Raw genomic sequence first — 26,218 nt, forward strand, 5'->3', positions numbered from 1 at the left:
AACTGCACATTATCAATAACTGCACATTATTAATCGTAACTGCACATTACCAATAACTGCATATTATTCATAACAACATATGATCAATAACTGCATATTAATAACTGCACATTATAAATAACCGCATGTTATTAATAACATCACATTATCAATAACTGCACATTATTAACAACTGCATTGTATTAATAACTTAATTTGATCAATAACTGCATATTATTAATAACTTAATTTTATTAATAACTGCATATTATTAACTTAATTTTATTAACAACTGCATATTATTAATATCTGCATATTATTAATAACTGCATAATATTAATAACTTAATTTAATTAATAACTGGACATTATTAATTTAATTTATTAACAACTGCACATTATCAACAACTGCATATAATGAATAACTGCATATAATGAATAACTGGATCTTGTAAAAACTTGTAGAAGTTGAAATGCACTTAAAAATGTCCCTGAAAAGCAGTTATTGATGTAATTGATGTTATTGATGTTATAGATGTTTTATCATTTCTTTCATCAGCTTTGTGCCTGGAAATAGTTCTTGTTGACGTAACAGTCATGGTTGCTACGGTTTCATGCTACAGCCCTTTAGCAACGTGTGGGGGTGGAGCAGGGGCTGGGGGTGGGCGTGGCTGAGGGCGTGGGGGCGGAGCCGCAGCTGGAGGCGGGCGACATGGCGAGGTCCAGGACCTCTTCCTCCGTGTCCACCGAGGGGGCCCGGCCCCGCACGCTGACCACCACGCTGCAGACAGACAGGGAGCACACAGACAGCCAGCAATGAGACGGGGAGGAAGAGAGACAGGGTGTGAGAAAGACGGGGAGGAAGAGAGACAGGGTTAGGGTATAAATGTCTTATTTTGACGAGGGGTTTGTACCTGGAGCTGCTGAGGTCTGGTCGTTTGGATTCAAACCTGGAAATGAAGCTGCACTTGGACCACTACACACACACACACACACACACACACACACACACACACACACACATTAGAGTGATGTAACATGTGTGACATCACAGGGTGTGCTCCTTCAGGTCCTCACCGTGTGAGCTGGGTCGCTGGTTCCCAGATGAACTGCTTTCTGACACAGAGACATCAGCAGAGCCACGCCTGCAACGAGACAGGTAATACTGAGAGACAGACAGGCAGAGAGCGAGAGAGAGAGAGAGAGGCAGACAGACGGTCTGTCTACCTGAGCTCCTGTCGTTGCAGTATCTCTGCTCCCAGCGGTCCAGCAGGACGTTGAGGTACCGCGGCGCCTGGAAGAAGCGCAGGTATTTGGAAGAGGTGCATGATGGGAAAACCCTCTGGAACTGGCCCCTGCGCTGCAGCTCGTCCTCCGTCTGGGCCAGGACACGCACGTCCCCCGGGGTCAACACGTCCAGCACGCTGGATGCCTGCCATCGGGACCACACCTGGTCTGAGCACCCTGTGTGTACTGAGTGTGTACTGAGTGTGTACTAAGTGTGTACTGAGTGTGTACCTGGTCTGGGAAAGGCTGTGAAACGTAAAAGGTTTGTTTCACCTTTTCATCAGTAGAGAGGTCTGGTCTTGTCCCGTCCTTGCTACACACACACACACACACACACATCAGCTTGTAGGACTCCAGCAGGTCCGTCATTGAAGGGTGCAGTAGCTCCACCCTACCTGCAGGTGGAGCTGTAGCAGGATGCAGCCACATCCTTCCTCCTTGGAAGCAGGAAGCCAGCGAGGTTCAGCAGATCTCTGATCATCTGCCCTTTAATCGAGACGTCCAGCTCTGTGTTGGAGTGGAGGCTACACACACACACACACACACACACACACACACACACACACACACACACACACACACACACACACACACACACACACACACACACACACACACACACACACACAGGTTTTTCTACATGACGGTGGTGTTACCTAGGTGACGGTGGTGTTACCTAGGTGACGGTGTACCTTGGTGAGATATTGACCTCCAGCACCCAGGGTTTGAGGTTCTGGTCCAGCATGATGTCGAAGCCAAAGAGCTCGTGGCAGCTGTAGGTGGAGCTCAGGTGCATCTTCAGCAGTGCATTGACATAGGGCTCCGAGCTACATGGTACACCATCACATCACACCATCAGTTACACCATCACATCATACCCTGAGCTATGCCATCATACGTATAACTTACACCATCACATAACACCGTCAGTCACACCATCACATCATACCCTATGTCATCATCATCATCATTACATTTGCATCTTGTATATGGTGGCACGGTGGTGCTGTGCATTGCACTGCTGCCTCACAGCAAGAAGGTCCTGGGTTTGATTCCCGCCTGGGGCGCTGTTGGCACCGTGCTCCGGTGGGTTATCTCCCAAACAGGAGCCTTTCTGTGTGGAGTTTGCATGTTCTCCCCGTGCTCACATGGGGTTTCCTCCACCTCACGTCAGTAAGGACCCCCACCAAAAACATGCACCCATCATGGTCTGACCAGCGATGGACACTTATCACCTGGTCCCCGGGCGCGTCCACGTACACTGCCCACTGCTCCTGGCTGTGCCCCCGGAGGAAGGACAAGCCAGGATGGTTAAAAGCAGAGGATCCATTTCACCGGCCACCATCAAAAGCATGTGCATGTGTGTGTGTGCAAGCATGTGTTGTAGTGTGGTGTGTGACAAATAAAGATTCTTCTGCTTCTTCTTAAAAAATCTTTCTATTTTTTAACTGAAAACAAAAGTCCAGTCAACAAACACCAGCGCTAATAACTACACCCAGTTAGAGTGAAAATACTACATCCGCAGAGCTGCTGGAAACTAAGGCGCAGACCAACCCCCCAAAAGGATGGAGGAGCTCTGCTGCACACACCATGTTTAACTACACCTTCTTTACATACCACATGGACAACTGTGATCAGATGCAAAACAAGGACAAACTACACCAAAACTTTATGGTCTGCTCACGCCGACATATCAGTGGCGCAATATCTTTTGTCAATTGGACGTTGAGACGGTGCAGATTGGGGCATAACTGATGGTGCTATGAGCAGAACCACCCATTCTGGTGAATCCACCCCTGTGTGCTAACTCACGCAATGATGGTTTTGACGACGATGTCTTTGATCTTCTCCCAGATCACGGTGGTGTTGACTCCCTTGGAGCCCAGGTACTGCCACAAGGCCTTGAGAGCCCTGCGCATGCACACACACACACACACACACACAAATTTGTACTTTAATTTTTCCACCTACTTTAATTTTTGGTACCGTGAAATTTGATGCCACGATATTCTTACAGACCAATAAATTATTGAAGGACAAAAATATGCATGAGAGATTGAAGAGTGCAGCTCGGCCCCCACGGGGCCACGCATCTCACCACTTGTGGCCCTGACAGGCCTTGTCGTCGCTGTTGCTCTGGTACTCTGAGTTCTTCTTGTTCACGCTGTAGTTTGTAAGATGCATGAACTTGTTGCTCAAGCTCTTCATGGAGGAGGAATATCTGCACACACACACACACACACACACACACACACACACAGTCAGTTCCCCTAGAGGGTTTTAGGTGGAGTGGTTGTGCATGGTTCCTCCTGCTGGATTGCTGGTGCAGTCTGTACTGAAGGACATCCGTGTTGGATGACTACTTTCTCATCAGACATCACATTGGATACGTGCTGTGTTTACATACAACATCGTTAAAAGACTCACTTCATATGACACGAGCTCGCGCATACTTTTATTTTTGTCTCCTTTCCATGGCATCTTTTATTCCACTTTCTTTTCTACTACGTAGTGACGCTGCTCAGCTACGTCAACAAACAGAGCAGCAAGAAAAAAAAAAAGACAAACACAAACAAATCAAAATCCTCCGTTGGGAATGAGGGCGTGGCCTAGATGAGCGCCGTGGCATCGTGTGATTTGTTGTCGCCGCTGTGGTTTTTCTTCTGGATTTCCTGCTGTTGATTCCAGCTCTGCCGCCATGGAAACCGCAGAACAAGCGGGCTAAGAGGCGTGGCTCGACAGCACCGTGGAAATGAACCGTCAACCAACTGATTGAGCTGCGTCATCATTCACACAGAGGTAATAACTCAGTCTCCGGGTTATTAATACCGCAAATTCAACCAATATTTGGGACAGAGCCTCCGTCACGGTCTCACTGAACTGATTTGTTAAACTGAAGCATTATTTTACAGATTTATAAAAGTATTGTTCAAGTTCAAGTTCAAGAGATTATTTGTCACATACATATACATACGTTCATACATATATGCAGTGAAATGTCATGACACCCGGTGATTACGCACAATAAGCTCTATAAATACTAAAAAATACCAAAATTGTTAGTTTGAGGTCATGGTTCTAAATATTCAGAAAATAAAAAATATTCCCATTTTGTGGGATGCAGAATGTGTTTTATCACAGGAAGTGATGTCATGTGATTGTATTTATCCAGTCTACTGAACTCACACGGAACCTGAAGAGGAACCAGAACATGGTGAGAACCTACTTGCAGCTGGCGAAGCGGACCAGGCCGTCAGAGAACACGTAGATCCTCAGAGGGTCATAGGACGTGACGTAAACGTAGATCCTGAGGTCGAACTTGTTCCCGCTGATGAGGTAGGGCTTGTGGAGGTACCTCCACACACACACACACACACACACACAGTTTGGAATGTAACTATGGTTCTATGAATTGACTGCCAGAGACAGTGCTTCACACTGGGCCTGTCCTCCTCACGCATGCGCAGTAGAGAATTTTATATCAACAAAGTCACATGGGACCCCCGGTGCCCACGTGCCGCCCCTATAGAACCACATGGGACCCGGGTCTCTCGTTCTACAGAATCTTCTTGCCAAGGTTCTGAGTGAGAGAGAACTCTGGTGGTCATCCAGAAATCATAGAACCGTAGTTATATATACATGCAACTCTTGTTCTATTCATTCTTACTGACCACCAGAGGCAGTGCTTCACACTGGATGACTGATACCAACAAGGTCATAAGGAACCACCACCCCTCACCTGTTGATGGCCGTGGTAGAACCGCCACTCCTATGGCACTGGGAGTGGCGACGTTGACCCAGTAGTACCTGGCGAACATGCAGGGGGATGCCCAAGTAGCTGCAGCACAGATTTCCCTCAATGGCAAGCCCTTCACAGGGCTGCCCATAATGTTGCAACACTTCTGGTAGGGTGGGCCCTAACCCCAGCAGGAGGAGGACAGCCCTCCTGGGATATCATTGAATCCACGATCCAATGAGACGGCCGCAAAGAAATGGCCACTGCATAGACCTTTAGGGTGGAGGGTGACCTCTTACCTTCCAGATGGGACTGCAGGAAGAATAGTATTATGGGCACCAAACAGTGCTCTGGATCTTCCTAATCAGACGCGTACCACCTCGAAAATATCCTCCATCGGCATGCATAGAGTAACCTGGTTGATGGAACCCTGGAGTTTAAGATGGTTCACCTAGGATTTCCGCCTGGTCACAGGCATTCAGCAGTGGTTCAAGCGCCTCAGGGGACAAACCCACGACTGTAGCTGGCCTGGATTTGGGTGCCAGACCCAACCTCCCAATTGGGAGAGGAGGTCCAGTCTCCGGGGTAGATTCTCGGGGCCTCCTGGGGGAGGTTTCTAACGCGACAGGAAACCCACTGCCTCGTTCTGTTACCCCGGGAGGTGCTTGCCCTGAGGCACAAAAAGTGAGGAAGGGAGGAGTCAGATCCCGCACCTCCCTTGTGAATTAACTGAACACTGTAGAGGTATTTGTCCGTTAGGACGTGTCTGTCCACCAGATATGGAAGGATCAGCCTGACCTTTAAAGCTGCGATCGGAATCTGAAATTAAGCATCTTTCAGGTCGATGGTCGTAAACCAATCGCCAGGTGAGATGGCCCACAGTATGTGCGTAGCATGTGAAATTGCAACACCTTCAAGAATTGGTTGAGCCTTCTCAGATCGAGGATTGGGCGAAACCCACCATTCTTCTTCCTTAATAAATAAACGTAATAAAAGTCCATCGAGCTGTGCAGGTTGACCAACAGCCTCGATGACACCCTTTTCCAGGAGGGCGGAATTCTCCTGGCTGAGGGCTAGCGGGATCCTGAACAGAGGGGGGGAGGGAGGGGTGATCCTGGGTTGTCCTTCTGACCCCGTTGAACAATAACCCTAGCCAATGCGTCGCTGAGGCGTCCTCACCTGACGTCTGTAGCGTCTGGGACAAGGCAACCATGAGGTGAAAGAGGTAGTTCCCCATGCGGCCCGCGCGGAAAGCTGTGTAATATGAGCTGGTGATAAGGTCATAAATGATGCTGCACTGAGCCCGAGGGCAACGGGCGTTAGGCCTCTATGCCTCGTCAGGGGACAATCAGCGAGGAGGCGATGGTGGGCTCTATCGCCGGCATGTGATCCATCCCATAGGCACTGGCATCCTGCATATCCGCCAAGGCCCTGCTACCATGACAATGACTTGAAAGGGACCTGGGGTCCACCCAACACCTTTGTAGCTTCCCAATGTAGTCTGGAGACAGGGAACACTACAAGTCACTGGTGGGGGCAGGTATGACTGGGGCTTCATCCAGCCCTAGGCGTGCCAACACCATCCGAATGGCTGACTTCAGTACCTCCTGATTACTCTCGGAATCCGGCACTGAGCCATGGTCAGAGCTTGAGTTCGATGCAAAGGTGGAGATTGAGGAGTACGCCTACTCCCCCTCATCGAAAAGGTTGCCAGTGGCAGCAATGGACACAACTTCCTCCTCCTGGAACCCCTCAGACTGTGGTGGTATAACGGCACCCACTGGCCCGGCTGGGGCATGCCATGGTTGGAGCGAGAGTAGGAGTGAGTTGATCTGGGCCATGTCCACTGTCAGGGTATCTACCTTTGCTGCCAGCGGGTCCTTCTTGGCCCTTTTCCGGGTTGGGGCCCCTGACACTTCAACTGGAGGGTGCCTGTGGCCTGTCACTCTGTCTTAGGAGCCGAGTGGGGGACCTTTGACCTGAGCCAGGCGAAAGACCTTAGGGGTCAGTGGCATGAAGGAACAGTTCATGCAGGTACCGTCAGTCAAGCCCTGCCTCAAGTGCTCCAGCCCCAAACAACTAGGACAGAGATCCATCTCTGGCCAGCAGAGGAGCCATGCACTCGGAACAAGTATGAGCCGGAAAACTCGGAAACATCGAAAAACTACGCACAGACAACGTAAGTTTACCTACCTGTTGCGTAGCCTCCTCGGCTCAGCTCTCTGCTCCGCTGTTGTGTTCCCCCGATGTGATGTGTAGGATAACCACAGCGGGTCCGCTTGCTTGAAGCACAGACCAGTGATGTCGAAAGCAGGTCCCCAGTGGTGTTGCTTGTTTCCGTGCTAGCAGTCAAACTGTAGGGCTCTGCCTTTGGGGAACGAAGTATCACCGACGAAATCCCACACTGCAATTTTTTTCTTTTAAGTTTAGACTAATCTCAGTTTAGACCACAATTTTTTCCCCCAACCTGCTTTTCTTCCTGCTATGCGGGAAGATCTGTAGAAAGAGAGCTCCGGGTCCCATGTGATTATACAGGGGTGGCACCTGGGCACCAGGGGTCACATGTGATTTTGTTGGTATAAAATTCTCGACTGCGTGTGCACGAGGTGGATAAATCCAGCGTGAAACACTGCCTCTGGCGGTCAGTAAGAATGAAATAGAACTTGTCCTCCGACAGGTCGCAGGATGGACAGATCAGAGACTTACTTCTGCACCAGCAGGGGGCGCTTTCTCGGCATCTGACTCCACTTGTGAATCACCTGGATCCCAATTCCTCTGGCGGAGGCAGGCTGAATGGATGGAGGAAGGGGAGATGGAGGAGAAGAGGATAGAAGGAGGAGAGAGGGAAGGAGGGGTAGTAAAGAGGAGGCGAAAGAGAGAAGAGGGAGAGGAGATCAGATGAGGAAAGGAGGAAAAAGGGAGGAAAAAGCACTATTACAATTCGCCACCAGGTGGTGCTGCAGACGGTATATGTGCTGCAGTGCTCAAAGTCATGGGTTCTCAACGTTTGTTCCTGGTAGCCCCAGGGGAGCTTCCAGAGGCTCCCCAGAAAAACGATAAAGAATTTAACTGCAACATTATTTCCTTAAAAAAGAGAGAACGTCCAGGATCGAGACACTGGATCCAATCAAAACAATATCAATCTGAGGGGTTTGGATCCAGGGCCCCCAATGAAGCCCTGCTCTGGGTGGGGGGGACGTACAGGCTTGATGATCCACTTCTGGCGGGCCCCGGCGTCCTCCCAGGCCTTGCGGAGCAGCTTCATGTCCTGCGGGAGGACAAAGGAGCGAGGGAAGAAGCCAAACTCGCGTTTCCCGAAGCGCGACTGCATCTTGGACAGGTTCCTCCAGAGCCGGTCCTTCCGGCCGATCTGGAAGGATCCCGGGAAGTGGTTCAGCTGGGGAACAAGGCAGAGATCACAGTGAAAACAGGACACGTGGTGTGGTCATAAGGTTCCAGTGCCAGGAGAGCCAGTCCTACCTTCTGGTAGTCCCTGATGCTCTTGAACAGCGGAGACTTCATGTGGTGTCCCCAGCAGCCCAGCCAATCATGGCTCCCTACAGTCAGAACAAAACCATGACAATGAAAAGCATCAAAAATAACAATGATGGCATCATGACACCAGACACACTGCAAGATTACAATTATTATAAATCATAAATAGAAGAGAGAAATCAAAGATGGTTTGAAAGCCTTAATGGCTGAGCCTCTCTGCATGGAAAATTATTCTCATTTCACTCAAATCACACACACACACACACACACACACACACACACACACACACACACACACACACACACACACACACACACACACACACACACACACACACACACACACACACACACACACACACACACTTACTTACTCTTGGTGACCTGGAAGTGGGATCGGGCGATGGTGTGTTTGACCACGTTGGGTGTCACCGTGCTCATCTTCCATTTCAAGAGCCTCCTCTGCTCAGGAGGCAGCAGCTCCACTGCAACGCAACACACATCATCATTATCTACACCACCACCACAAACATCATCATTATCTACACCACCACCAACATCATTATTATCTACACCACCAACAACAACAACATCATTATCTACAACACCACCAACACCAACAACATCCCCCAAACTGATAGATGGCTGTGATTGGCTGAGAGAGAGACCAGTGGATGGACGGAGGTCTGACCTCTCTCGCTGGCTGTGCTGAAGTACAGTGTGGGGGGGCAGAGAGGAAAGAGACTGGGAACCAGAGCAGCTTTGACCTCCACCTCCTCACCCCCTGCTGGAGACATGGGGTCCTCCACGCTGAGAGAGGGAGAGGGAGAAAGAGGGCAGACATTGAGCTTCACAACAGTCTGAAAGCTTCAGTGCCGTCAAGTACTGAAATTTGATCCGATCGTAATATGTACCATCGTACTATTACAACAGGAAACAAACGTGGTTGGCCAAAGTACCACGAAACTAAGATCAGACACAAAATGATAATACACATCAGTACACCACCTTCTAACAGGAAACACCTTACAGTCACATCACACCAGCACTCACTAAAGCTGCTTCCACACATCAACTCCTGACAATGTCCAGATAATCAGGTCTGGACATTGTCTGGAGTTGCCTTACACACACACACACACACACACACACACACACACACACACACACACACACACACACACACACAGTCCATGTCAGATGCGTTCACACAACCTGGAAATACTCTGGGGTTAAGGTGAGGGGAGGAGCCTGGTTAATGTCCGCTCCAACCGATTCAGACATTTGTCTTCACACATTCAGCTCCTCTGGGTAATGTCCAGATAATTTCAAGGTTCGAGGTTTATTCGTCACATACATATACATACTTCATACATATATGCAGTGAAATGTAATGCAACGCACCCGGTGATTACACACAATATGTCCTAGGGAAAAATTTATTTCAAATAGACCAACTAACTGATTCCTAATTTCAGGGTTGCAGTACATGTGTGAAAGCAGCTTGAGACGTCAGCTCTAATAGTTTAAGTACAGTCGCTTTAACTACAACTACAGCACCTTAACCACAGCCATTTCAGCTACACCACTTTAACTACAGCTCAACCACGTAACTACAGCGGCTTTAACTACAGCTACATCACTAAACTACAGCTACACCACTAAACTACAGCTACACTACAGCCACACCACTTAACTACAGCCGCTTTAACTACAGTTAAACCATTTCAACTACAGCTACGCCACTTTGACTACAGTTGCTTTGACTACAGCTACACCACTTTGACTACAGTTGCTTTACCTACAGCTACACCACTTACAGTGGGGCAAAAAAGTATTTAGTCAGCCACCAATTGTGCAAGTTCTCCCACTTAAAAAGATGAGAGAATTGAGAGCCTGTAATTTTCATCATAGGTACACAACTATGAGACAGAATGGGGGGAAAGAATCCAGGAAATCACATTGTAGGATTTTTAATGAATTAATTGGTAAATTCCTCAGTAAAATAAGTATTTGGTCACCTACAAACAAGCAAGATTTCTGGCTTTCACAGACCTGTAACTTTTTCTTTAAGAGGCTCCTCTGTCCTCCACTCGTTACCTGTATTAATGGCACCTGTTTGAACTCCTTATCAGTATAAAAGACACCTGTCCACAACCTCAAACAGTCACACTCCAAACTCCACTATGGCCAAGACCAAAGAGCTGTCAAAGGACACCAGAAACAAAATTGTAGACGTGCACCAGGCTGGGAAGACTGAATCTGCAATAGGTAAGCAGCTTGTTGTGAAGAAATCAACTGTGGGAGCAATTATTAGAAAATGGAAGACATACAAGACCACTGATAATCTCCCTCCATCTGGGGCTCCACGCAAGATCTCACCCCGTGGGGTCAAAATGATCACAAGAACGGTGAGCAAACATCCCAGAACCACACGGGGGGACCTAGTGAATGACCTGCAGAGAGCTGGGACCAAAGTAACAAAGGCTACCATCAGTAACACACTACGCCGCCAGGGACTCAAATCCTGCAGTGCCAGACGTGTCCCCCTGCTTAAGCCAGTACATGTCCAGGCCCGTCTGAAGTTTGCTAGAGAGCATTTGGATGATCCAGAAGAGGATTGGGAGAATGTCATATGGTCAGATGAAACCAAAATAGAACTTTTTGGTAAAAGCTCAACTTGTCGTGTTTGGAGGAGAAAGAAAGCTGAGTTGCATCCAAAGAACACCATACCTACTGTGAAGCATGGGGGTGGAAACATCATGCTTTGGGGCTGTTTTTCTGCAAAGGGACCAGGACGACTGATCCGTGTAAAGGAAAGAATGAATGGGGCCATGTATCGTGAGATTTTGAGTGAAAACCTCCTTCCATCAGCAAGGGCATTGAAACGTGGCTGGGTCTTTCAGCATGACAATGATCCCAAACACACCGCCTGGGCAACGAAGGAGTGGCTTTGTAAGAAGCATTTCAAGGTCCTGGAGTGGCCTAGCCAGTCTCCAGATCTCAACCCCATAGAAAATCTTTGGAGGGAGTTGAAAGTCCGTGTTGCCCAGCGACAGCCCCAAAACATCACTGCTCTAGAGGAGATCTGCATGGAGGAATGGACCAAAATACCAGCAACAGTGTGTGAAAACCTTGTGAAGACTTACAGAAAACGTTTGACCTCTGTCATTGCAAACAAAGGGTATATAACAAAGTATTGAGATGAACTTTTGTTATTGACCAAATACTTATTTTCCACCATAATTTGCAAATAAATTCTTTAAAGATCAGACAATGTGATTTTCTGGATTTTTTTTTCCTCATTTTGTCTCTCATAGTTGAAGTGAACCTATGATGAAAATAACAGGCCTCTCTGTGGGAGATCTTGCACAATTGGTGGCTGACTAAATACTTTTTTGCCCCACTGTAACTACAGGTCAAGCACTTCACTTAACTACAGGTCAAGCACTTCACTTAACTACAGCCACACCACTTTGACTACTACACCACTTTGACTACAGCTACACCACTTTGACTACAATTGCTTTAACTACAGTTACACCACTTATCTACAGTTGCTTAAACTACAGCTCCACGACTTAACTACAGCTACACTACTTAACTATACAGTAGTTGCTTTAACTACACCACACCACTTAACTAAAGCCGCTTCAACTACGGTTAAACCACTTCAACTACAGCTACACCACTTTGACTACAGCTACACCACTTTGACTACAGCTACACCACTTTGACGACTGGTCAACCACTTAACTTAACTACAGGTCAACTACTTAACTACAGGTCAATCACTTAACTACAGGTGAACCACTTACATTACATTACATTGATCAGACGCTTTTATCCAAAGCGACTTACAATTATTCAAACACCGACGGACGCAGCCATCAGGAGCAATGAGGGGTTAAGTGTCTTGCTCAAGGACACTACAGCATGCTAGCAGGAGGAGCCTGGGATCCAACCAGCAACCTTTAGATCACTAGAAGACCAGCTCTACCTCCTGAGCTACCATCCCCACTTAACTACAGGTCAACCACTTAACTACAGCCACACCACTTTGACTACACCACTTTGACTACACCACTTTGACTACAGCTACACCACTTTGACTACAGCAACACTGCTTTGACTACAATTGCTTTAACTACAGCTACACCACTTAACTACAGCTGCTTTAATTACAGTTGCTTTAAGTACAGCTACACCACTTAACTACAGCTGCTTTAATTACAGTTGCTTTAAGCACAGCTACACCACTTAAAGCAACTGTAGTTAAAGCAACTGTAGATAAGTGGTATAGCTGTTAAGTACAGCTACACCACTTAACAACAGCTACACCACTTAACTACGCTTGCTTTAACTACAGTTGCTTTAAGTACAGGTACACCACTTAACTACAGCTACACCACTTAACTACAGCCGCTTTGACTACAGTTACACCACTTAACTACAGTCACTTTAACTACAGCTACATCAATTAACTACAGCTACACCACTTAACTAAAGCCGCTTTGACTACAGCTACACCACTTGACGTCACACCACACCACCTTCTGAGAGCAAACACTCACATTACAGTCATATGGGACGGATGAAGAGATGACAGGTGGAACGATCCTCCGCAGGGTGTAGTTAGATGGAACACCACTCGCTGTACTCTCCATAGAGGAGCTGCAGCCTCAGCACGGGGTGTGTGTGTGTGTGTGTGTGTGTGTGTGTGGGGGGGGGGGGGGCAGGGCAGGACAATGGCGTCCCTATCGAGGCTGTTTTAGCAGCAGCAGCCTTTAGGAGGAACAATATGGCAGACAAAGAGCGGATGTTTCCACGAGGCTCTGCTTGCTTCAACGTGTTGAGAGCAACACAACAGGCGGCTGGGGGTGACAGAGGAGAACAAGATGGAAGGACGGGGGATAAAGGAAGGGAACAAGATGGAAGGTCGGGGGCATGGTGGGGGTGAGGCACTGGGCTGTTAGGAGTCCAGTACTGAGTGTTTGGATCCTAGTTTCACTGTCATCTACCTGACGACAGCAGACTCCGACACAGGTATCAATACTAATCTGATCACACTGATTGATCCAGACACTGAACGTTGTCAAACTCAGGCTCCTGGATGTGGACATGTTGACAACCACTGATCTTACACTTTACAATCTGAGAAGGTCAGCCATGTTGCTGTAGCTTTGACCTCCCTGCAGCAGGGAGGCTGATGATGATGATGATGGAATTAAATGGTTCAACTCTCATTTAGCAGCTAACTGGTACCACCTTGTGGCTCTGAACGGTAACTGCTGCCAAAATACCTCAACTACTAAAACTGCCAGTGGGAGGAGGAGACATGAGGAGGGATGAGGAGGAGAAGATGAGGAGAGATGAGGAGGAGGAGATGATTAGGCAAGATGATGAGGAGGAGATGAGGAGAGATGAGGCGAGATGAGAAGAAGATGAGGAGAGATAAGAAGGAGGGGATGAGGAGAGATGAGAAGGAGATGAGGCGAGATGATGAGGAGAAGATGAGGAGAGATGAGAAGGATGAGATAAGGAGAGATGAGAAGGAGGAGATGAGGAGGAGATGAGGCTGAGAAGATGAGAGTTGAGGAGGAGATGAAGAGAAGAGATGATGATGAGGAGGAGGAGATGAGGAGGAGGAGAGAAGGAGGAGGAGATGAGAAGGAGGAGATGAGGAGAGATGAGAAGGAGGAGATGAGGAGAGATGAGAATGGGGAGATGAGGAGAGATGGGAAAGAGGAGGTGAGAAGGAGGAGATGAGAAGGAGGAGATGAGATGATGAGGAGAGATGAGAAGGAGGGGATGAGGCTGAGGAGATGAGTTGAGAAGGAGATGAAGAGAGATGAGGAGGAGAAGATGAGAAGGATGAGGAAATGAGAGATGAGAAAGAGGAGGTGAGGAGAGATGATGAGGAGATGATGAGATATGAGAAGGATGAGATGAGGAGAGATGAGGAGGATGAGATGAGAATGATGAGATGAGGAGGAGATGAGAAGGATGCGATTAGGAGAGATTATGAGGAGGAGATGAGGAGGAGGAGGAGATGAGGCTGAGGAGATGAGTTGAGAAGGAGATAAAGAGAGATGAGAAGGAGAAGATGGGGAGAGATTAGGAGGAGATGAGAGATGAGAAAGAGGAGGTGCAGAGAGAGGAGGAGGAGATGAGGAGATATGAGAAGGAGGAGATGAGGAGATATGAGAAGGAGGAGATGAGGAGATATGAGAAGGAGGAGATGAGAAGGATGAGTTGACGAGAGATTATGAGAAGGAGATTAGGAGAGATGAGGAGGAGGATATGAGGCTGAGGAGATGAGGAGAGTTGAGAAGGAGGAGATGGAGAGATGAGGAGAAGGAGAGATGGGATGGAGGAGGCGATGAGGAGAGATGAGGAGGAGGAGATGAGGAGAGTTGAGGAGGAGGAGATGAGATGAGGAGCTGAGATTAGGAGAAGATGAGAAGGAGGTGGAGATGAGGAGAGATGAGAAAGAGGAGGTAAGGAGAGGTGAGAAGGAGGAGATGAGAAGGATGAGATGAGATGATGAGGAGAGATGAGGGGGGGATGAGATGAGTTGAGAAGGAGGTGAAGAGAGATGAGGAGGAGTAGGAGAAGATGAGGAGAGATGAAGAGATGAGAAGGATGAGATGAGGAGAGATGATGAGGATGAGATGAGAAGGAGGAGATTAAAAGAGATGAGGAGGAGGAGGAGAGATGAGGAGGAGATGAGAAGGATGCGATGAGATGATGAGGAAAGAGGAGGAGATGAGGAGGAGGAGAAGATGATAAGAGATTAGATGAGAAAGAGGTGAGGAGAGATGAGATGATGAGGAGGAGGTGGGGAGAGATGAGAAGGAGATGAAGAGATGGAGGCAGAGAAGATGAGAAGAGATGAGTATGAGATGAGAAAGAGGTGGTGAGAAATGAGAATGGGGGAGATGAGGATAGATGAGAAGGACGAGATGAGATGAGGAGGAGCGATGAGGTGATAAGGTGTGACGAGAAAGAGGTGAGGACAGATGAGGAGATGAGGAGAGATGAGAAGGAGGAGATGAGAAGAATGAGATGATGAGAGATAAGGAGGAGATGAGGAGGAGGAGATGAGTTGAGAAGGAGATGACGAGAGATGAGGAGGAAGACTGGGAAGAGATGAGGCAGAGGCATTTCCTGTTCTCTTTAGAGTTATGAATAAATAATGTCATGTATAAGTGTATTTATGTAAATGACAAATATGATGCATGTTTCATGTTTAAGTAATGATAAAATAACAATACAGTGACTTAAGAAATGTAATAATAAATAATTGATAAATGTATTGATTTTTTGAGTTTCTTTGCTGAAAATGAAAGCATTCCATCATCATCATCATCATCATCACAGCCTCATCATCACAGCCTCATCACGCCCCCTGGTGCAGCACTGCTGTAATGACACGTCTCACCTGGACAGAGCAGCCATGGAGTGTGAAGACGACGTGCAGGGGATGGAGGAACAGTCAGATCCACCTAAAAGAAAAACACCACTCTTTTACTGCTCCATCCACCAACCATCCCTCCAGCTACACACCAAGCCTCCCTCCATCTACACACAACCATCCCTCCGTCTACACACCAACGATCCCTCCATCAATACACCAACCATGCCTCCATCTACACACCAACCATGCCTCCATCTACACACCAAACATCCCTCCATCAAACACCAACCATCCCTCCATCAAACACCAGCCATCCCTCCATCAAACACCAGCCATCCCTCCATCTACAGAGTCAGTGTTTTTCTGTTCATACGGCTCAGCTTCATCCATTGGTAAAATGGTTTACACAACGCAAGTCATGAATGTATTTCTAAATCAGCAAATAATGTATGTCTTATTGTTTTAAACCGTAATACTGATTTGTAGATTGTAGTATTTATTGATCTTTTGACTTTGTATTTATTGCATTATATGTATTTGTAAATCATGACACTTAATTCCTTCCATAACCTGTTTTTATTAACTGTAAAACGTACAACATTTCAGCTATAGGACGTCATTTAGCTGCCACTTTAGTTCAAAGCCATTTCCAAATATATTTTTCCGTAAGTTCCAATATAAGTAGAGTTGTTATGGATATAAAAAACTGATTTGTTACGAGCAGCAAGTCATTTTGACGGTAAATTCCCACGTGACTTGAATGCAGCATCTGTAGGAATCACAGCGGCAGAGACTCCACCGCGGAGTCCAGCGCAGACGGAACTCAGCCAGGGACTACCACCGTTGAGTCTGAAAACTCCCAAAGGAGGAGATCACGATTCAGGAGGATTCTTCTGACGCCAAGGTGCTGTTTAGGTTTTGTGGTGTTGATACTTGTGGCGCTGCCAACAAACGCTGAGGCACCGAGTCTGACGGTGGAGGAAACCTGCTGTTTATTATGACATCATGTTGGTGACATTATGTAAACAAACACGGAAACACAACGTGCATCATCCAGGTCACCTCCATATACAGTGGGGCAAAAAAGTATTTAGTCAGCCACCAATTGTGCAAGTTCTCCCACTTAAAAAGATGAGAGGCCTGTTATTTTCATCATAGGTACACTTCAACTATGAGAGACAGAATGGGGGGAAAGAATCCAGGAAATCACATTGTAGGATTTTTAATGAATTAATTGGTAAATTCCTCAGTAAAATAAGTATTTGGTCACCTACAAACAAGCAAGATTTCTGGCTTTCACAGACCTGTAACTTTTTCTTTAAGAGGCTCCTCTGTCCTCCACTCGTTACCTGTATTAATGGTACCTGTTTGAACTCGTTATCAGTATAAAAGACACCTGTCCACAACCTCAAACAGTCACACTCCCAACTCCACTATGGCCAAGACCAAAGAGCTGTCAAAAGACACCAGAAACAAAATTGTAGACATGCACCAGGCTGGGAAGACCGAATCTGCAATAGGAAAGCAGCTTGTTGTGAAGAAATCAACTGTGGGAGCAATTATTAGAAAATGGAAGACATACAAGACCACTGATAATCTCCCTCCATCTGGGGCTCCACGCAAGATCTCACCCCCTGGGGTCAAAATGATCACAAGAACGGTGAGCAAACATCCCAGAACCACACGGGGGGACCTAGTGAATGACCTGCAGAGAGCTGGGACCAAAGTAACAAAGGCTACCATCAGTAACACACTACGCCCCCAGGGACTCAAATCCTGCAGTGCCAGACGTGTCCCCCTGCTTAAGCCATTACATGTCCAGGCCCGTCTGAAGTTTGCTAGAGAGCATTTGGATGATCCAGAAGAGGATTGGGAGAATGTCATATGGTCAGATGAAACCAAAATAGAACTTTTTGGTAAAAACTCAACTTGTCGTGTTTGGAGGAGAAAGAAAGCTGAGTTGCATCCAAAGAACACCATACCTACTGTGAAGCATGGGGGTGGAAACATCATCCTTTGGGGCTGTTTGTCTGCAAAGGGACCACGACGACTGATCCGTGTAAAGGAAAGAATGAATGGGGCCATGTATCGTGAGATTTTGAGTGAAAACCTCCTTCCATCAGCAAGGGCATTGAAGATGAAACGTGGCTGGGTCTTTCAGCACGACAATGATCCCAAACACACCGCCCGGGCAACGAAGGAGTGGCTTCGTAAGAAGCATTTCAAGGTCCTGGAGTGGCCTAGCCAGTCTCCAGATCTCAACCCCATAGAAAATCTTTGGAGGGAGTTCAAAGTCTGTGTTGCCCAGCGACAGCCCCAAAACATCACTGCTCTAGAGAGGATCTGCATGGAGGACTGGACCAAAATACCAGCAACAGTGTGTGAAAACCTTGTGAAGACTTACAGAAAACGTTTGACCTCTGTCATTGCAAACAAAGGGTATATAACAAAGTATTGAGATGAACTTTTGTTATTGACCAAATACTTATTTTCCACCATAATTTGCAAATAAATTCTTTAAAAATCAGACAATGTCAGACAATCAGACAATTTTTCTCATTTTTTTCCTCATTTTGTCTCTCATAGTTGAAGTGTACCTATGATGAAAATAACAGGCCTCTCATCTTTTTAAGTGGGAGAACTTGCACAATTGGTGGCTGACTAAATACTTTTTTGCCCCACTGTATCGAACAATAAGTCGATCAAGTAATTATCACCACAGGGCTGGCGAGCATGAGAGTGAGGTCAGAGTCAGAGCTCCTCTGTCTGTCTACCTGTCTCACCATCGTCACTGCAAGAGTTCTCCTCTTCATCAGAAATCTCTTCATCCTCGTCATCCACCTGCATCATGGCACACTCCTGGCTACACACACACACACACACACACACACACACACACCTCTCTGAGTGACAGAGGCGATGGAAATACCACCAGAACACACTGGCGCCAGGTTCTACGGGAGTCACTGACAGTTCCTGAAAGCCTGGTGACGTCATTTCAAGTTCCCTCACGTTGAGGTTCCACCACCAAGATGAAATAACATGAGAGCAGAACGAGTCAAAGCAACAGAAGATGTAAGCGTCCGCTCAACACTCACCCAAACAGGTCATTGTCTCTAGAGGGCGAGGGGGAGAGGGAGGGGGAGGGCAGCGTGAAGGGCAGGGGGGAGGGCGTGGCAGGAAGCGTCCTCTTGCTCAGGTTGATTGCAGAGATCTGGGTGGTGACGGAGCCCACCGAGGGCCCAGCGGAGTTGGAGGCGGTGCTGGAGGCGGGGTCTACAAGCAGGACAACACATTCACATAGAAGGCCGCCATCTTGGCACCACAGCGCGTGTCCGAGCTGAGGCTTCTGGGTAATCTAAGGCCATTGTCCTGAGGTTACCCCAAAACTAAATGGTAACTTTATTTTAGCATTTTTTACCAAGCTGACAGACTGATCAATATACAGAATGAACCAGGACTCGGTTGCCAGGACAACCTGATTTGAGTACAGTTGATACTATTGGCTCCATTTTATCAATGCATTTTAGCCATAGCAACCCATCTGCTGTGGTCTGGTTGTCACACCTGGTCAACCTCCATCCCCTGCTCAGAAACTTCCGCTAAGGAAGGAATGTGTGAGGAATGTGAGTATTTTGAAATATGGATTATAACTGTATTGCATGATTATCACTACATTTTTCTAATTCGGCAACTATTTTGCCAGTCTGAGTGTGAAGCCCTGGACAGTCACCTGGCTGTGTGTCTATGGCTTCCTCCTTCCTGTTTCCTTCCTCCTGTGGGGGGCTGCAGGACCTGGAGGCCGTGGAGCTTCTGCTTGGCTCTGATTGGCAGCAGGGTGGACTGTTTACATCCCTAGTTGGCATTATGCTGTTTGCAGTAGTCTGGCTGTTTGTTTGTACCGTTGAACTGCTGCCAGCAGAGCCCTCTGCCGGGCCCTCTGCCGGGCCCTCTGCCGGGCCCTCTGCCGGGCCCTCTGCCAGGCCCTCTGCCGGGCCCTCTGCCGGGCTGTTTTCACTTGTCGTGCCTTTCATCTGGTTTGGATCATTGTCATGGCTGGAGGCAGCGCTGGTCTCTGTGGCTTTCTTACCCTGCCACGCCCCCTGATGGTCGGAGGGAACAAGGCCGACAGGAGACACTGCTGGTGAGGAGCGCTAGGGATGGCTCTACACGAGCAACAGAACAACCAAAAACAGACTGATAGATACCTTCTCCATTTATAACAGAGGGAGAAAACACATCTGAACATTTCTATCATTTAGCTGTTTCAACATGCTGTTAAAACAATACAACTTTCTTTGAATTCAATTTGTAGGATTCGCTGTTGGTTAAGGTAATTACCAAGCCTTTTTCTTCTATAAAGAAACGATAGTTGAGACGTTCTCCTCTTGGGATTCAACATTAAACTTATGTGCTTAGAGCAGTTTAAATGCTCCTCCTAGCAGCCATTCTACAATTCCGGCCTTGACATTCAGGGTTGCCCAGTTGGAGCAAATTTGGGGGGGAAATTTACTTATTATAGTGAATATGAATGTGGATGGATCTTCAACTAAAATCTCTTTTGACTCAGCTGTCGTGCTGCTGGAAGGTGGATTAATAATAACTAATTTCACAGCAAGGCTAGGTGCTCTCCTCTGCAGCCTTGTACTGAGCTTACACTGTTGGCGTACAGCACCGTCGTTATCCTCTGAATACCTGCTGGCAGGGCCCTCCACTGCTGCTTCTCCTGGCTCTACACTCGGCGGCTGGCTCGGCACCCTCTGGGCCTTTGGCGTCACTGGGGGCCGCTACACTAGAGGAGTAGGTTCTGCCTGGGATCCGGGGACTAGAAGGCACTATGGTTGGCACTGTGGTCTTGACAGGGTGGTCCGGCTTGGAGCCCGCCCGGAGCGTCCCGCTGCCCCAGGGAGAGGACTGGTTGGTGGGCATGGCACGCTGGCAGGCAGGGGCTGCTCTTGAAGATCTGTGGTCGAGGGACTCGGGTGGAGAGGGACCGTTGGGGAAAAGGATGGTACCAGCAGGAATTTGGAATAGCTTCTTCCTTGACGGAGCCTCTCCTCGGGGGCCCGGCCTCAGTGACTGGACCGTCGGAGAGGGGAGTTTGCCGGCCGTCAGCTTCGGCCAAGCCGAGCTCTTACTACTGGACTCTGAGAAGCAGTGAGCATCATTTCCTCTGGTGTCGGGGCCATCTAGTGGAGAGTCGGCGAGGCCGCAGCTTGGGGTGGCAGCTGCACTACAGGGCCGCCCGGTGGGAGGAGCTAGGGCGGAGGAGGCCTGGGATGGAGGTGCTGACGTGCAGCGATGCAGCAGGGAGCCGATCCCTGAGAGGGAGTGACAGTGATTGGTCGCTAGTTCCCAGGCGGGTCTCCTAGAGGAAGGGGCGTGGACGACGGCAGACCGGGCGTGGACCCACAGCGTTGGCTTTGAGGAGGGGAGGGGGGTCCTCGTCCGGGTCGTGATGTTTCCACCGTAGTCCATAAACTGACACCAAACCAGCTCAACCAGCTGCTTACGCTGAAATCAGAGAGAGGTGGAGTCAGTCCATGGAAAGGAACAACACTTCACACACCACTGTCTCCACTTCACTATGTTTTTTTTAACGCTCTCTTCTTAAGGATATTCAGTTGGGAGACTTTCAACTCCACTACGTAGCAAAGCAAACATCTATACGGTTTACTGGACTACAGGCCTGACTGATGCTCATGCAGGATCTACATCAGCTCCATGTCCTGACTGACTCCACCCCCACTGTGTTGTTTAAATTCTAGGATCTGCATGAGCATCATCTGCAGGAAAAAGGTTTGGTCGTTTTTTATGACGTAGGTTCTGTTTTATCAGGGCATTGAACACTGGGCTCCAGATTATCCAGTTGGTTGCCCAGTTGCCCCAGGCAACCCCGGATTTGGGCCATTATTAACCATGTTGTGTGGTCTGGTTGCCCTGTTGCCCGGGCAACCATCAAAACAAATGAGTGTAAATATACCTTTGAAACTTTCCAACATCGTTGAACAAATTTCTGATTGAAATCAGTCGAGATTAAATTGCATTCTTTCCAAGACAGATCTAAACAAATAATGTTATAAACAACCAAAAGAAAGATTGTGTTAATTAATATGCTTCCCCTTTCTTAATAATGTTATAATTATATAGGACCATTATCACTCACTTATAAATGATTTGGGTGAATGACAATTAAAGATTTTAAAGTAGTGTACAAATAATTACTGAGATATATATAGTTCTTATGGTGATACATGTGCCTTGTTTATCTTTCAAGTTAAGACTTCCTCCGTCAGATTTTCAACAGGATCTCTTGCACTTTATGTTGGGCGCTACAACTGTAAATATATCATCATTCATAGAGTTAAACATGTATTTACTGCTACTCAACACTTCTGGAAATCTGAGCACAGTAAAAGAACAAACTGACGAGGATCATTAAAACATACAACAGCGCTGTACATAGAAAGACATGGTTAATGTGATGACACCAGCCACGCCCTCCACCTGACCTTGACACGCCTCCCTGAGATCAGCGCTTTACAACTGCTCGGACAGAGAAACAACAACCATGTTCCTAGAGGCAGCAGAACAAAATCACGGAACATTGTCCGTTTGTCCTGCAGCGTCTGCTGCTACCGCAGTCTGTGATGACCCGGCTGGTGTTATACCACTTACTAACCCTAACCCGGGTGGTGTTATACCACTTACTAACCCTAACCCGGGTGGTGTTATACCACTTACTAACCCCAACCCTAACCTCACCAGGTCTGCTCGGATTTGTTTTCAAATTCCACTAAAATATGGAAATAGCAAATCAAAACAAGCTCAAGATTCATTGTAAGATTCATTGAAAGTGAGAACTATTATCAGGTCCCAGTAATAATCACAGCGCCCCGTCTTTGTGACGTTTTTAGTGGGTAACGGGGTAGTGGTGTGGCGTGGGATAATTTCATTCATCAAAAAGGTTGGGAAACACTGGTCTACAAGGTCCACAAGGTGTACGGGGGTCTATTGGGTCAACAAGGTCTACCGGGTCTACAGGGTGTATAGAGGTTTACTGGATCTACAAGGTCTACAAGGCGTACAGGATCTACAGGAGTCTACTTACTGGGTCTACTGGCTGTACAGGGGTCAACTGGTCTACAGTGGTCCACAGGGTGTACAGGGGTCTACCAGGCTCTAAGGGGGTCGACACGAGACTACAGGGTCTACAGGGCGTACAGGGGTCTACAGGGTCTACAGGGGCTACCAGGCTCTACGGGAGTTGACAGGAGACTATAGGGTCTACAGGGTTCTATGGAGTCTACAGGGGTCCCCTTTGTGATGTCACTTGCTTTGTGAGACTCTTTAGGTGACATCACTCAATGCTGGCTCCACTCGGGCAGTAAATACAACAAAACAGGCTCCACACCGTCATAAAAACCCCAGAAGAAGAAGGATGACTCCACTACTTTTGGTTAGAAAACAAACATGTCCTAAATCCACCTGCTGAACATCATCATTTACCATTTCTTGAGCTAAAGATAATTATGCTAAAACTTTATCAAGAATTTAATGGTGAAAGGGAAAGAGTGGAATAAAACCACTTTTACTCACTAACATTCAGATGGTTGCACCACCTGACATTAAGACTCAAGCCACAAAACTACGTTTAAAGTGGTTTAAAATTGAGCAAACTGCCATTATTTACTTTAAGCATTTTCTAATTTGAATGTGTCTTAATACCCATTTTATTAAAATGTTAACTGATATGAACACACACACACACCTTATTTTTGTGCGTGTTCAAAAGCTCATCTGGCGACCCGCCTGGGGTTCGGGACCCACAGTTTGAGAACCCCTGTCCTAGAGTGTCCCCTAGCTCCTAGGCTGTCTCCTTGTGTGTCTCCTAGCTCCTAGAGTGTTTCCTAAAGTGTCTCCTAGCTCCTGGAGTGACTCCTCCTAGCTTAAGGAGTGACTCCTGCTAGCTCCTAGAGTGTCTCCTCCTAGCTCCTAGAGTGTCTCCTAAAGTGTCTCCTAGCTCCTGGAGTGTCTCCTTGCTCCTGGAGTGTCTCCTAAAGTGTCTCCTAGCTCCTGGAGTGTCTCCTTGCTCCTGGAGTGTCTCCTTGCTCCTGGAGTGTCTCCTAGCTCCTGGAGTGACTCCTCCTGGCTTAAGGAGTGACTCCTGCTAGCTCCTGGAGTGTCTGCTAGCTCCTGGAGTGCCTCCTCCTAGCTCCTGGAGTGTCTCCTAAAGTGTCTCCTAGCTCCTAGAGTGTCTCCTAAAGTGTCTCCTAGCTCCTGGAGTGTCTCCTAAAGTGTCTCCTAGCTCCTGGAGTGTCTCCTTGCTCCTGGAGTGTCTCCTAAAGTGTCTCCTTGCTCCTGGAGTGTCTCCTAGCTCCTGGAGTGACTCCTCCTAGCTTAAGGAGTGACTCCTGCTAGCTCCTGGAGTGTCTGCTAGCTCCTGGAGTGCCTCCTCCTAGCTCCTGGAGTGTCTCCTAAAGTGTCTCCTAGCTCCTAGAGTGTTCCTAAAGTGTCTTCTAGCTCCTGGAGTGCCTCCTAAAGTGTCTTCTAGCTCCTGGAGTGCCTCCTAAAGTGTCTCCTAGCTCCTAGAGTGCCTCCTTGCTCCTGGAGTGCCTCCTAAAGTGTCTCCTAGCTCCTAGAGTGCCTCCTTGCTCCTGGAGTGCCTCCTAAAGTGTCTCCTAGCTCCTAGAGTGTTCCTAAAGTGTCTCCTAGCTCCTAGAGTGCCTCCTCCTAGCTCACACACACTTCTTCGGGAATTGTCTCTGGGTTGTTCATTTTTTAGCATATTACTTTATTTTGAGGTAATTATTATTTAGGTTGAATTACATTCATATGTTCCTGTTTCAAACGCTTATTGTTTTGGGCCTTATGTTTATTCTATTTCCATTACTTCATTTCTCAGTCACAATATTCCTGAACATGGAGCCACATGCTAAGCTACATGCTAAGCTGCATGCTAAGCTGCATGCTAAGCTGCATGCTAAGCTACATGCTAAGCTGCATGCTAAGCTGCATGCTAAGCTGCATGCTAAGCTGCATGCGACTGCCTCACAAACTTCCACACCATCGAGTAGTACAAGCCCAAATCCATTCATCCGTTCCCTTACCTGCAGGGTCCGAGGACTTGGACTGGAACCCCCCAGTGGTCCAGCCCCGGTTGAGCTAGCCTAGCTGGCTGGAGACGCACGAGCAACCCAAACACACGATGAAATTCCCGATTTCCGACTGGTCTTGAACGCACCATGCTGGGTTCAGAAGCATCCGAAAGTCGGACACTCAGCGACGCGGACGTCAATTGTTTCCTTAAGAAAAGCGTCTTTTTCCCTCCTAATTTAGATTTGAATGTTGCAGCAGTACTTCACTTTATCTTTCATCTCGAAATTTAAACTTAGAAGATAAACTTTTTTCCCCTCAAAATTCTGTCTTCTCGAATTAAACTCACCATTTCAATGTGATTACCAAAATAAAAACATATGTTTGAGCCTTGATGACCCTACTCCCCCAAGGGCCACACCTTGAAAAACCAAGATGAAAGAATTAATAATTCAAGAATAACTGCAACATTTTCCCGGCACAAGATTAAGATCAACATTACGAGTAATTTCAATTGCATTTTAATGTGACTAATTCTGTTAAACCTGAAGTGTTTTCTTATCTTTGTGCTTTCCTTTTTTATGAGATTTGATACATTTTTAATCATTATTATTATTATTATTATTATTATTATTATTATTATTATTATTATTATTATAAGGGGTCCAGTCCACATTTTTATTATTTTCCTCTGAATCTTTCAGGCTAAAAGTGTCTGGAACAGGACACCTTCTGCAGCTACAGACACGGTTGAGGTGTCGTTAGGACCGGGACGTCTCAGACATCTCATGATTCAAGTTCATCTAAATCAATCCACATACGGAGCAGGGATTAGTGAAAAACTGACTAAATTTGACTGGAAGTAGCAGAAAGTGTGTGCTTCACCGACACACCAACGTTCAAACTAATGGAACGAGATGAGATTTAGAATAAGACACGTTGTGATGTCATCACCCAATTTGCTATAAATGTGCAGGTCGTGGTTCTGAATGTACATTGGATCGTGTCCAGTGTACGGTGTAGTTTCCGTCACTCTGTAGTGGTAAGAGGCTACAAACTAGGAGTGTCTGTGTGTGTTTATGTCCTTATTCTGATGATACATATGTCCTCATGGCATTATACAGTATATGTCCTTATTCTGACGGATAAGTCCTTATGTCGATATATATGTCCTTATTCTAATATATGTCCTTATTTTGAGATATT

At 47.2% G+C, this 26,218-nt stretch overlaps 1 protein-coding gene across 2 annotated transcripts; it reads right to left on the reverse strand.

Annotated features, from left to right (window-relative positions):
• Positions 1-346: 346 nt before the first annotated feature.
• Positions 347-25,121, reverse strand: ttll4 (tubulin tyrosine ligase-like family, member 4). 2 transcript variants are annotated; one of them, XM_080019658.1, is made up of 21 exons: positions 25,027-25,121; positions 20,612-21,430; positions 19,650-20,019; positions 19,015-19,192; positions 18,700-18,779; positions 15,941-16,004; positions 9,188-9,306; positions 8,871-8,981; positions 8,482-8,558; positions 8,204-8,398; positions 7,708-7,790; positions 4,492-4,620; positions 3,364-3,486; positions 3,078-3,176; positions 1,958-2,092; positions 1,661-1,789; positions 1,539-1,578; positions 1,206-1,410; positions 1,056-1,123; positions 893-954; positions 347-759 (listed from the first exon to the last, which is right to left on the reverse strand). In XM_080019658.1, the coding sequence occupies exons 2-21, from the start codon at positions 21,392-21,394 to the stop codon at positions 606-608; spliced, it is 3,204 nt and encodes a 1,067-aa protein (XP_079875784.1). In that variant the 5' UTR covers positions 21,395-21,430; positions 25,027-25,121; the 3' UTR covers positions 347-605. The 2 variants fall into 2 exon arrangements, with proteins under 2 accessions (XP_079875784.1, XP_079875783.1); XM_080019657.1 differs by having other exon boundaries at positions 1,497-1,578.
• Between the last annotated feature and the right edge of the window lie 1,097 nt (positions 25,122-26,218).

The sequence above is a fragment of the Zeus faber genome (assembly GCF_960531495.2).
Source record: "Zeus faber genome assembly, chromosome: 18".
In the NCBI taxonomy this organism is placed as follows: Eukaryota; Metazoa; Chordata; class Actinopteri; order Zeiformes; family Zeidae; genus Zeus; species Zeus faber.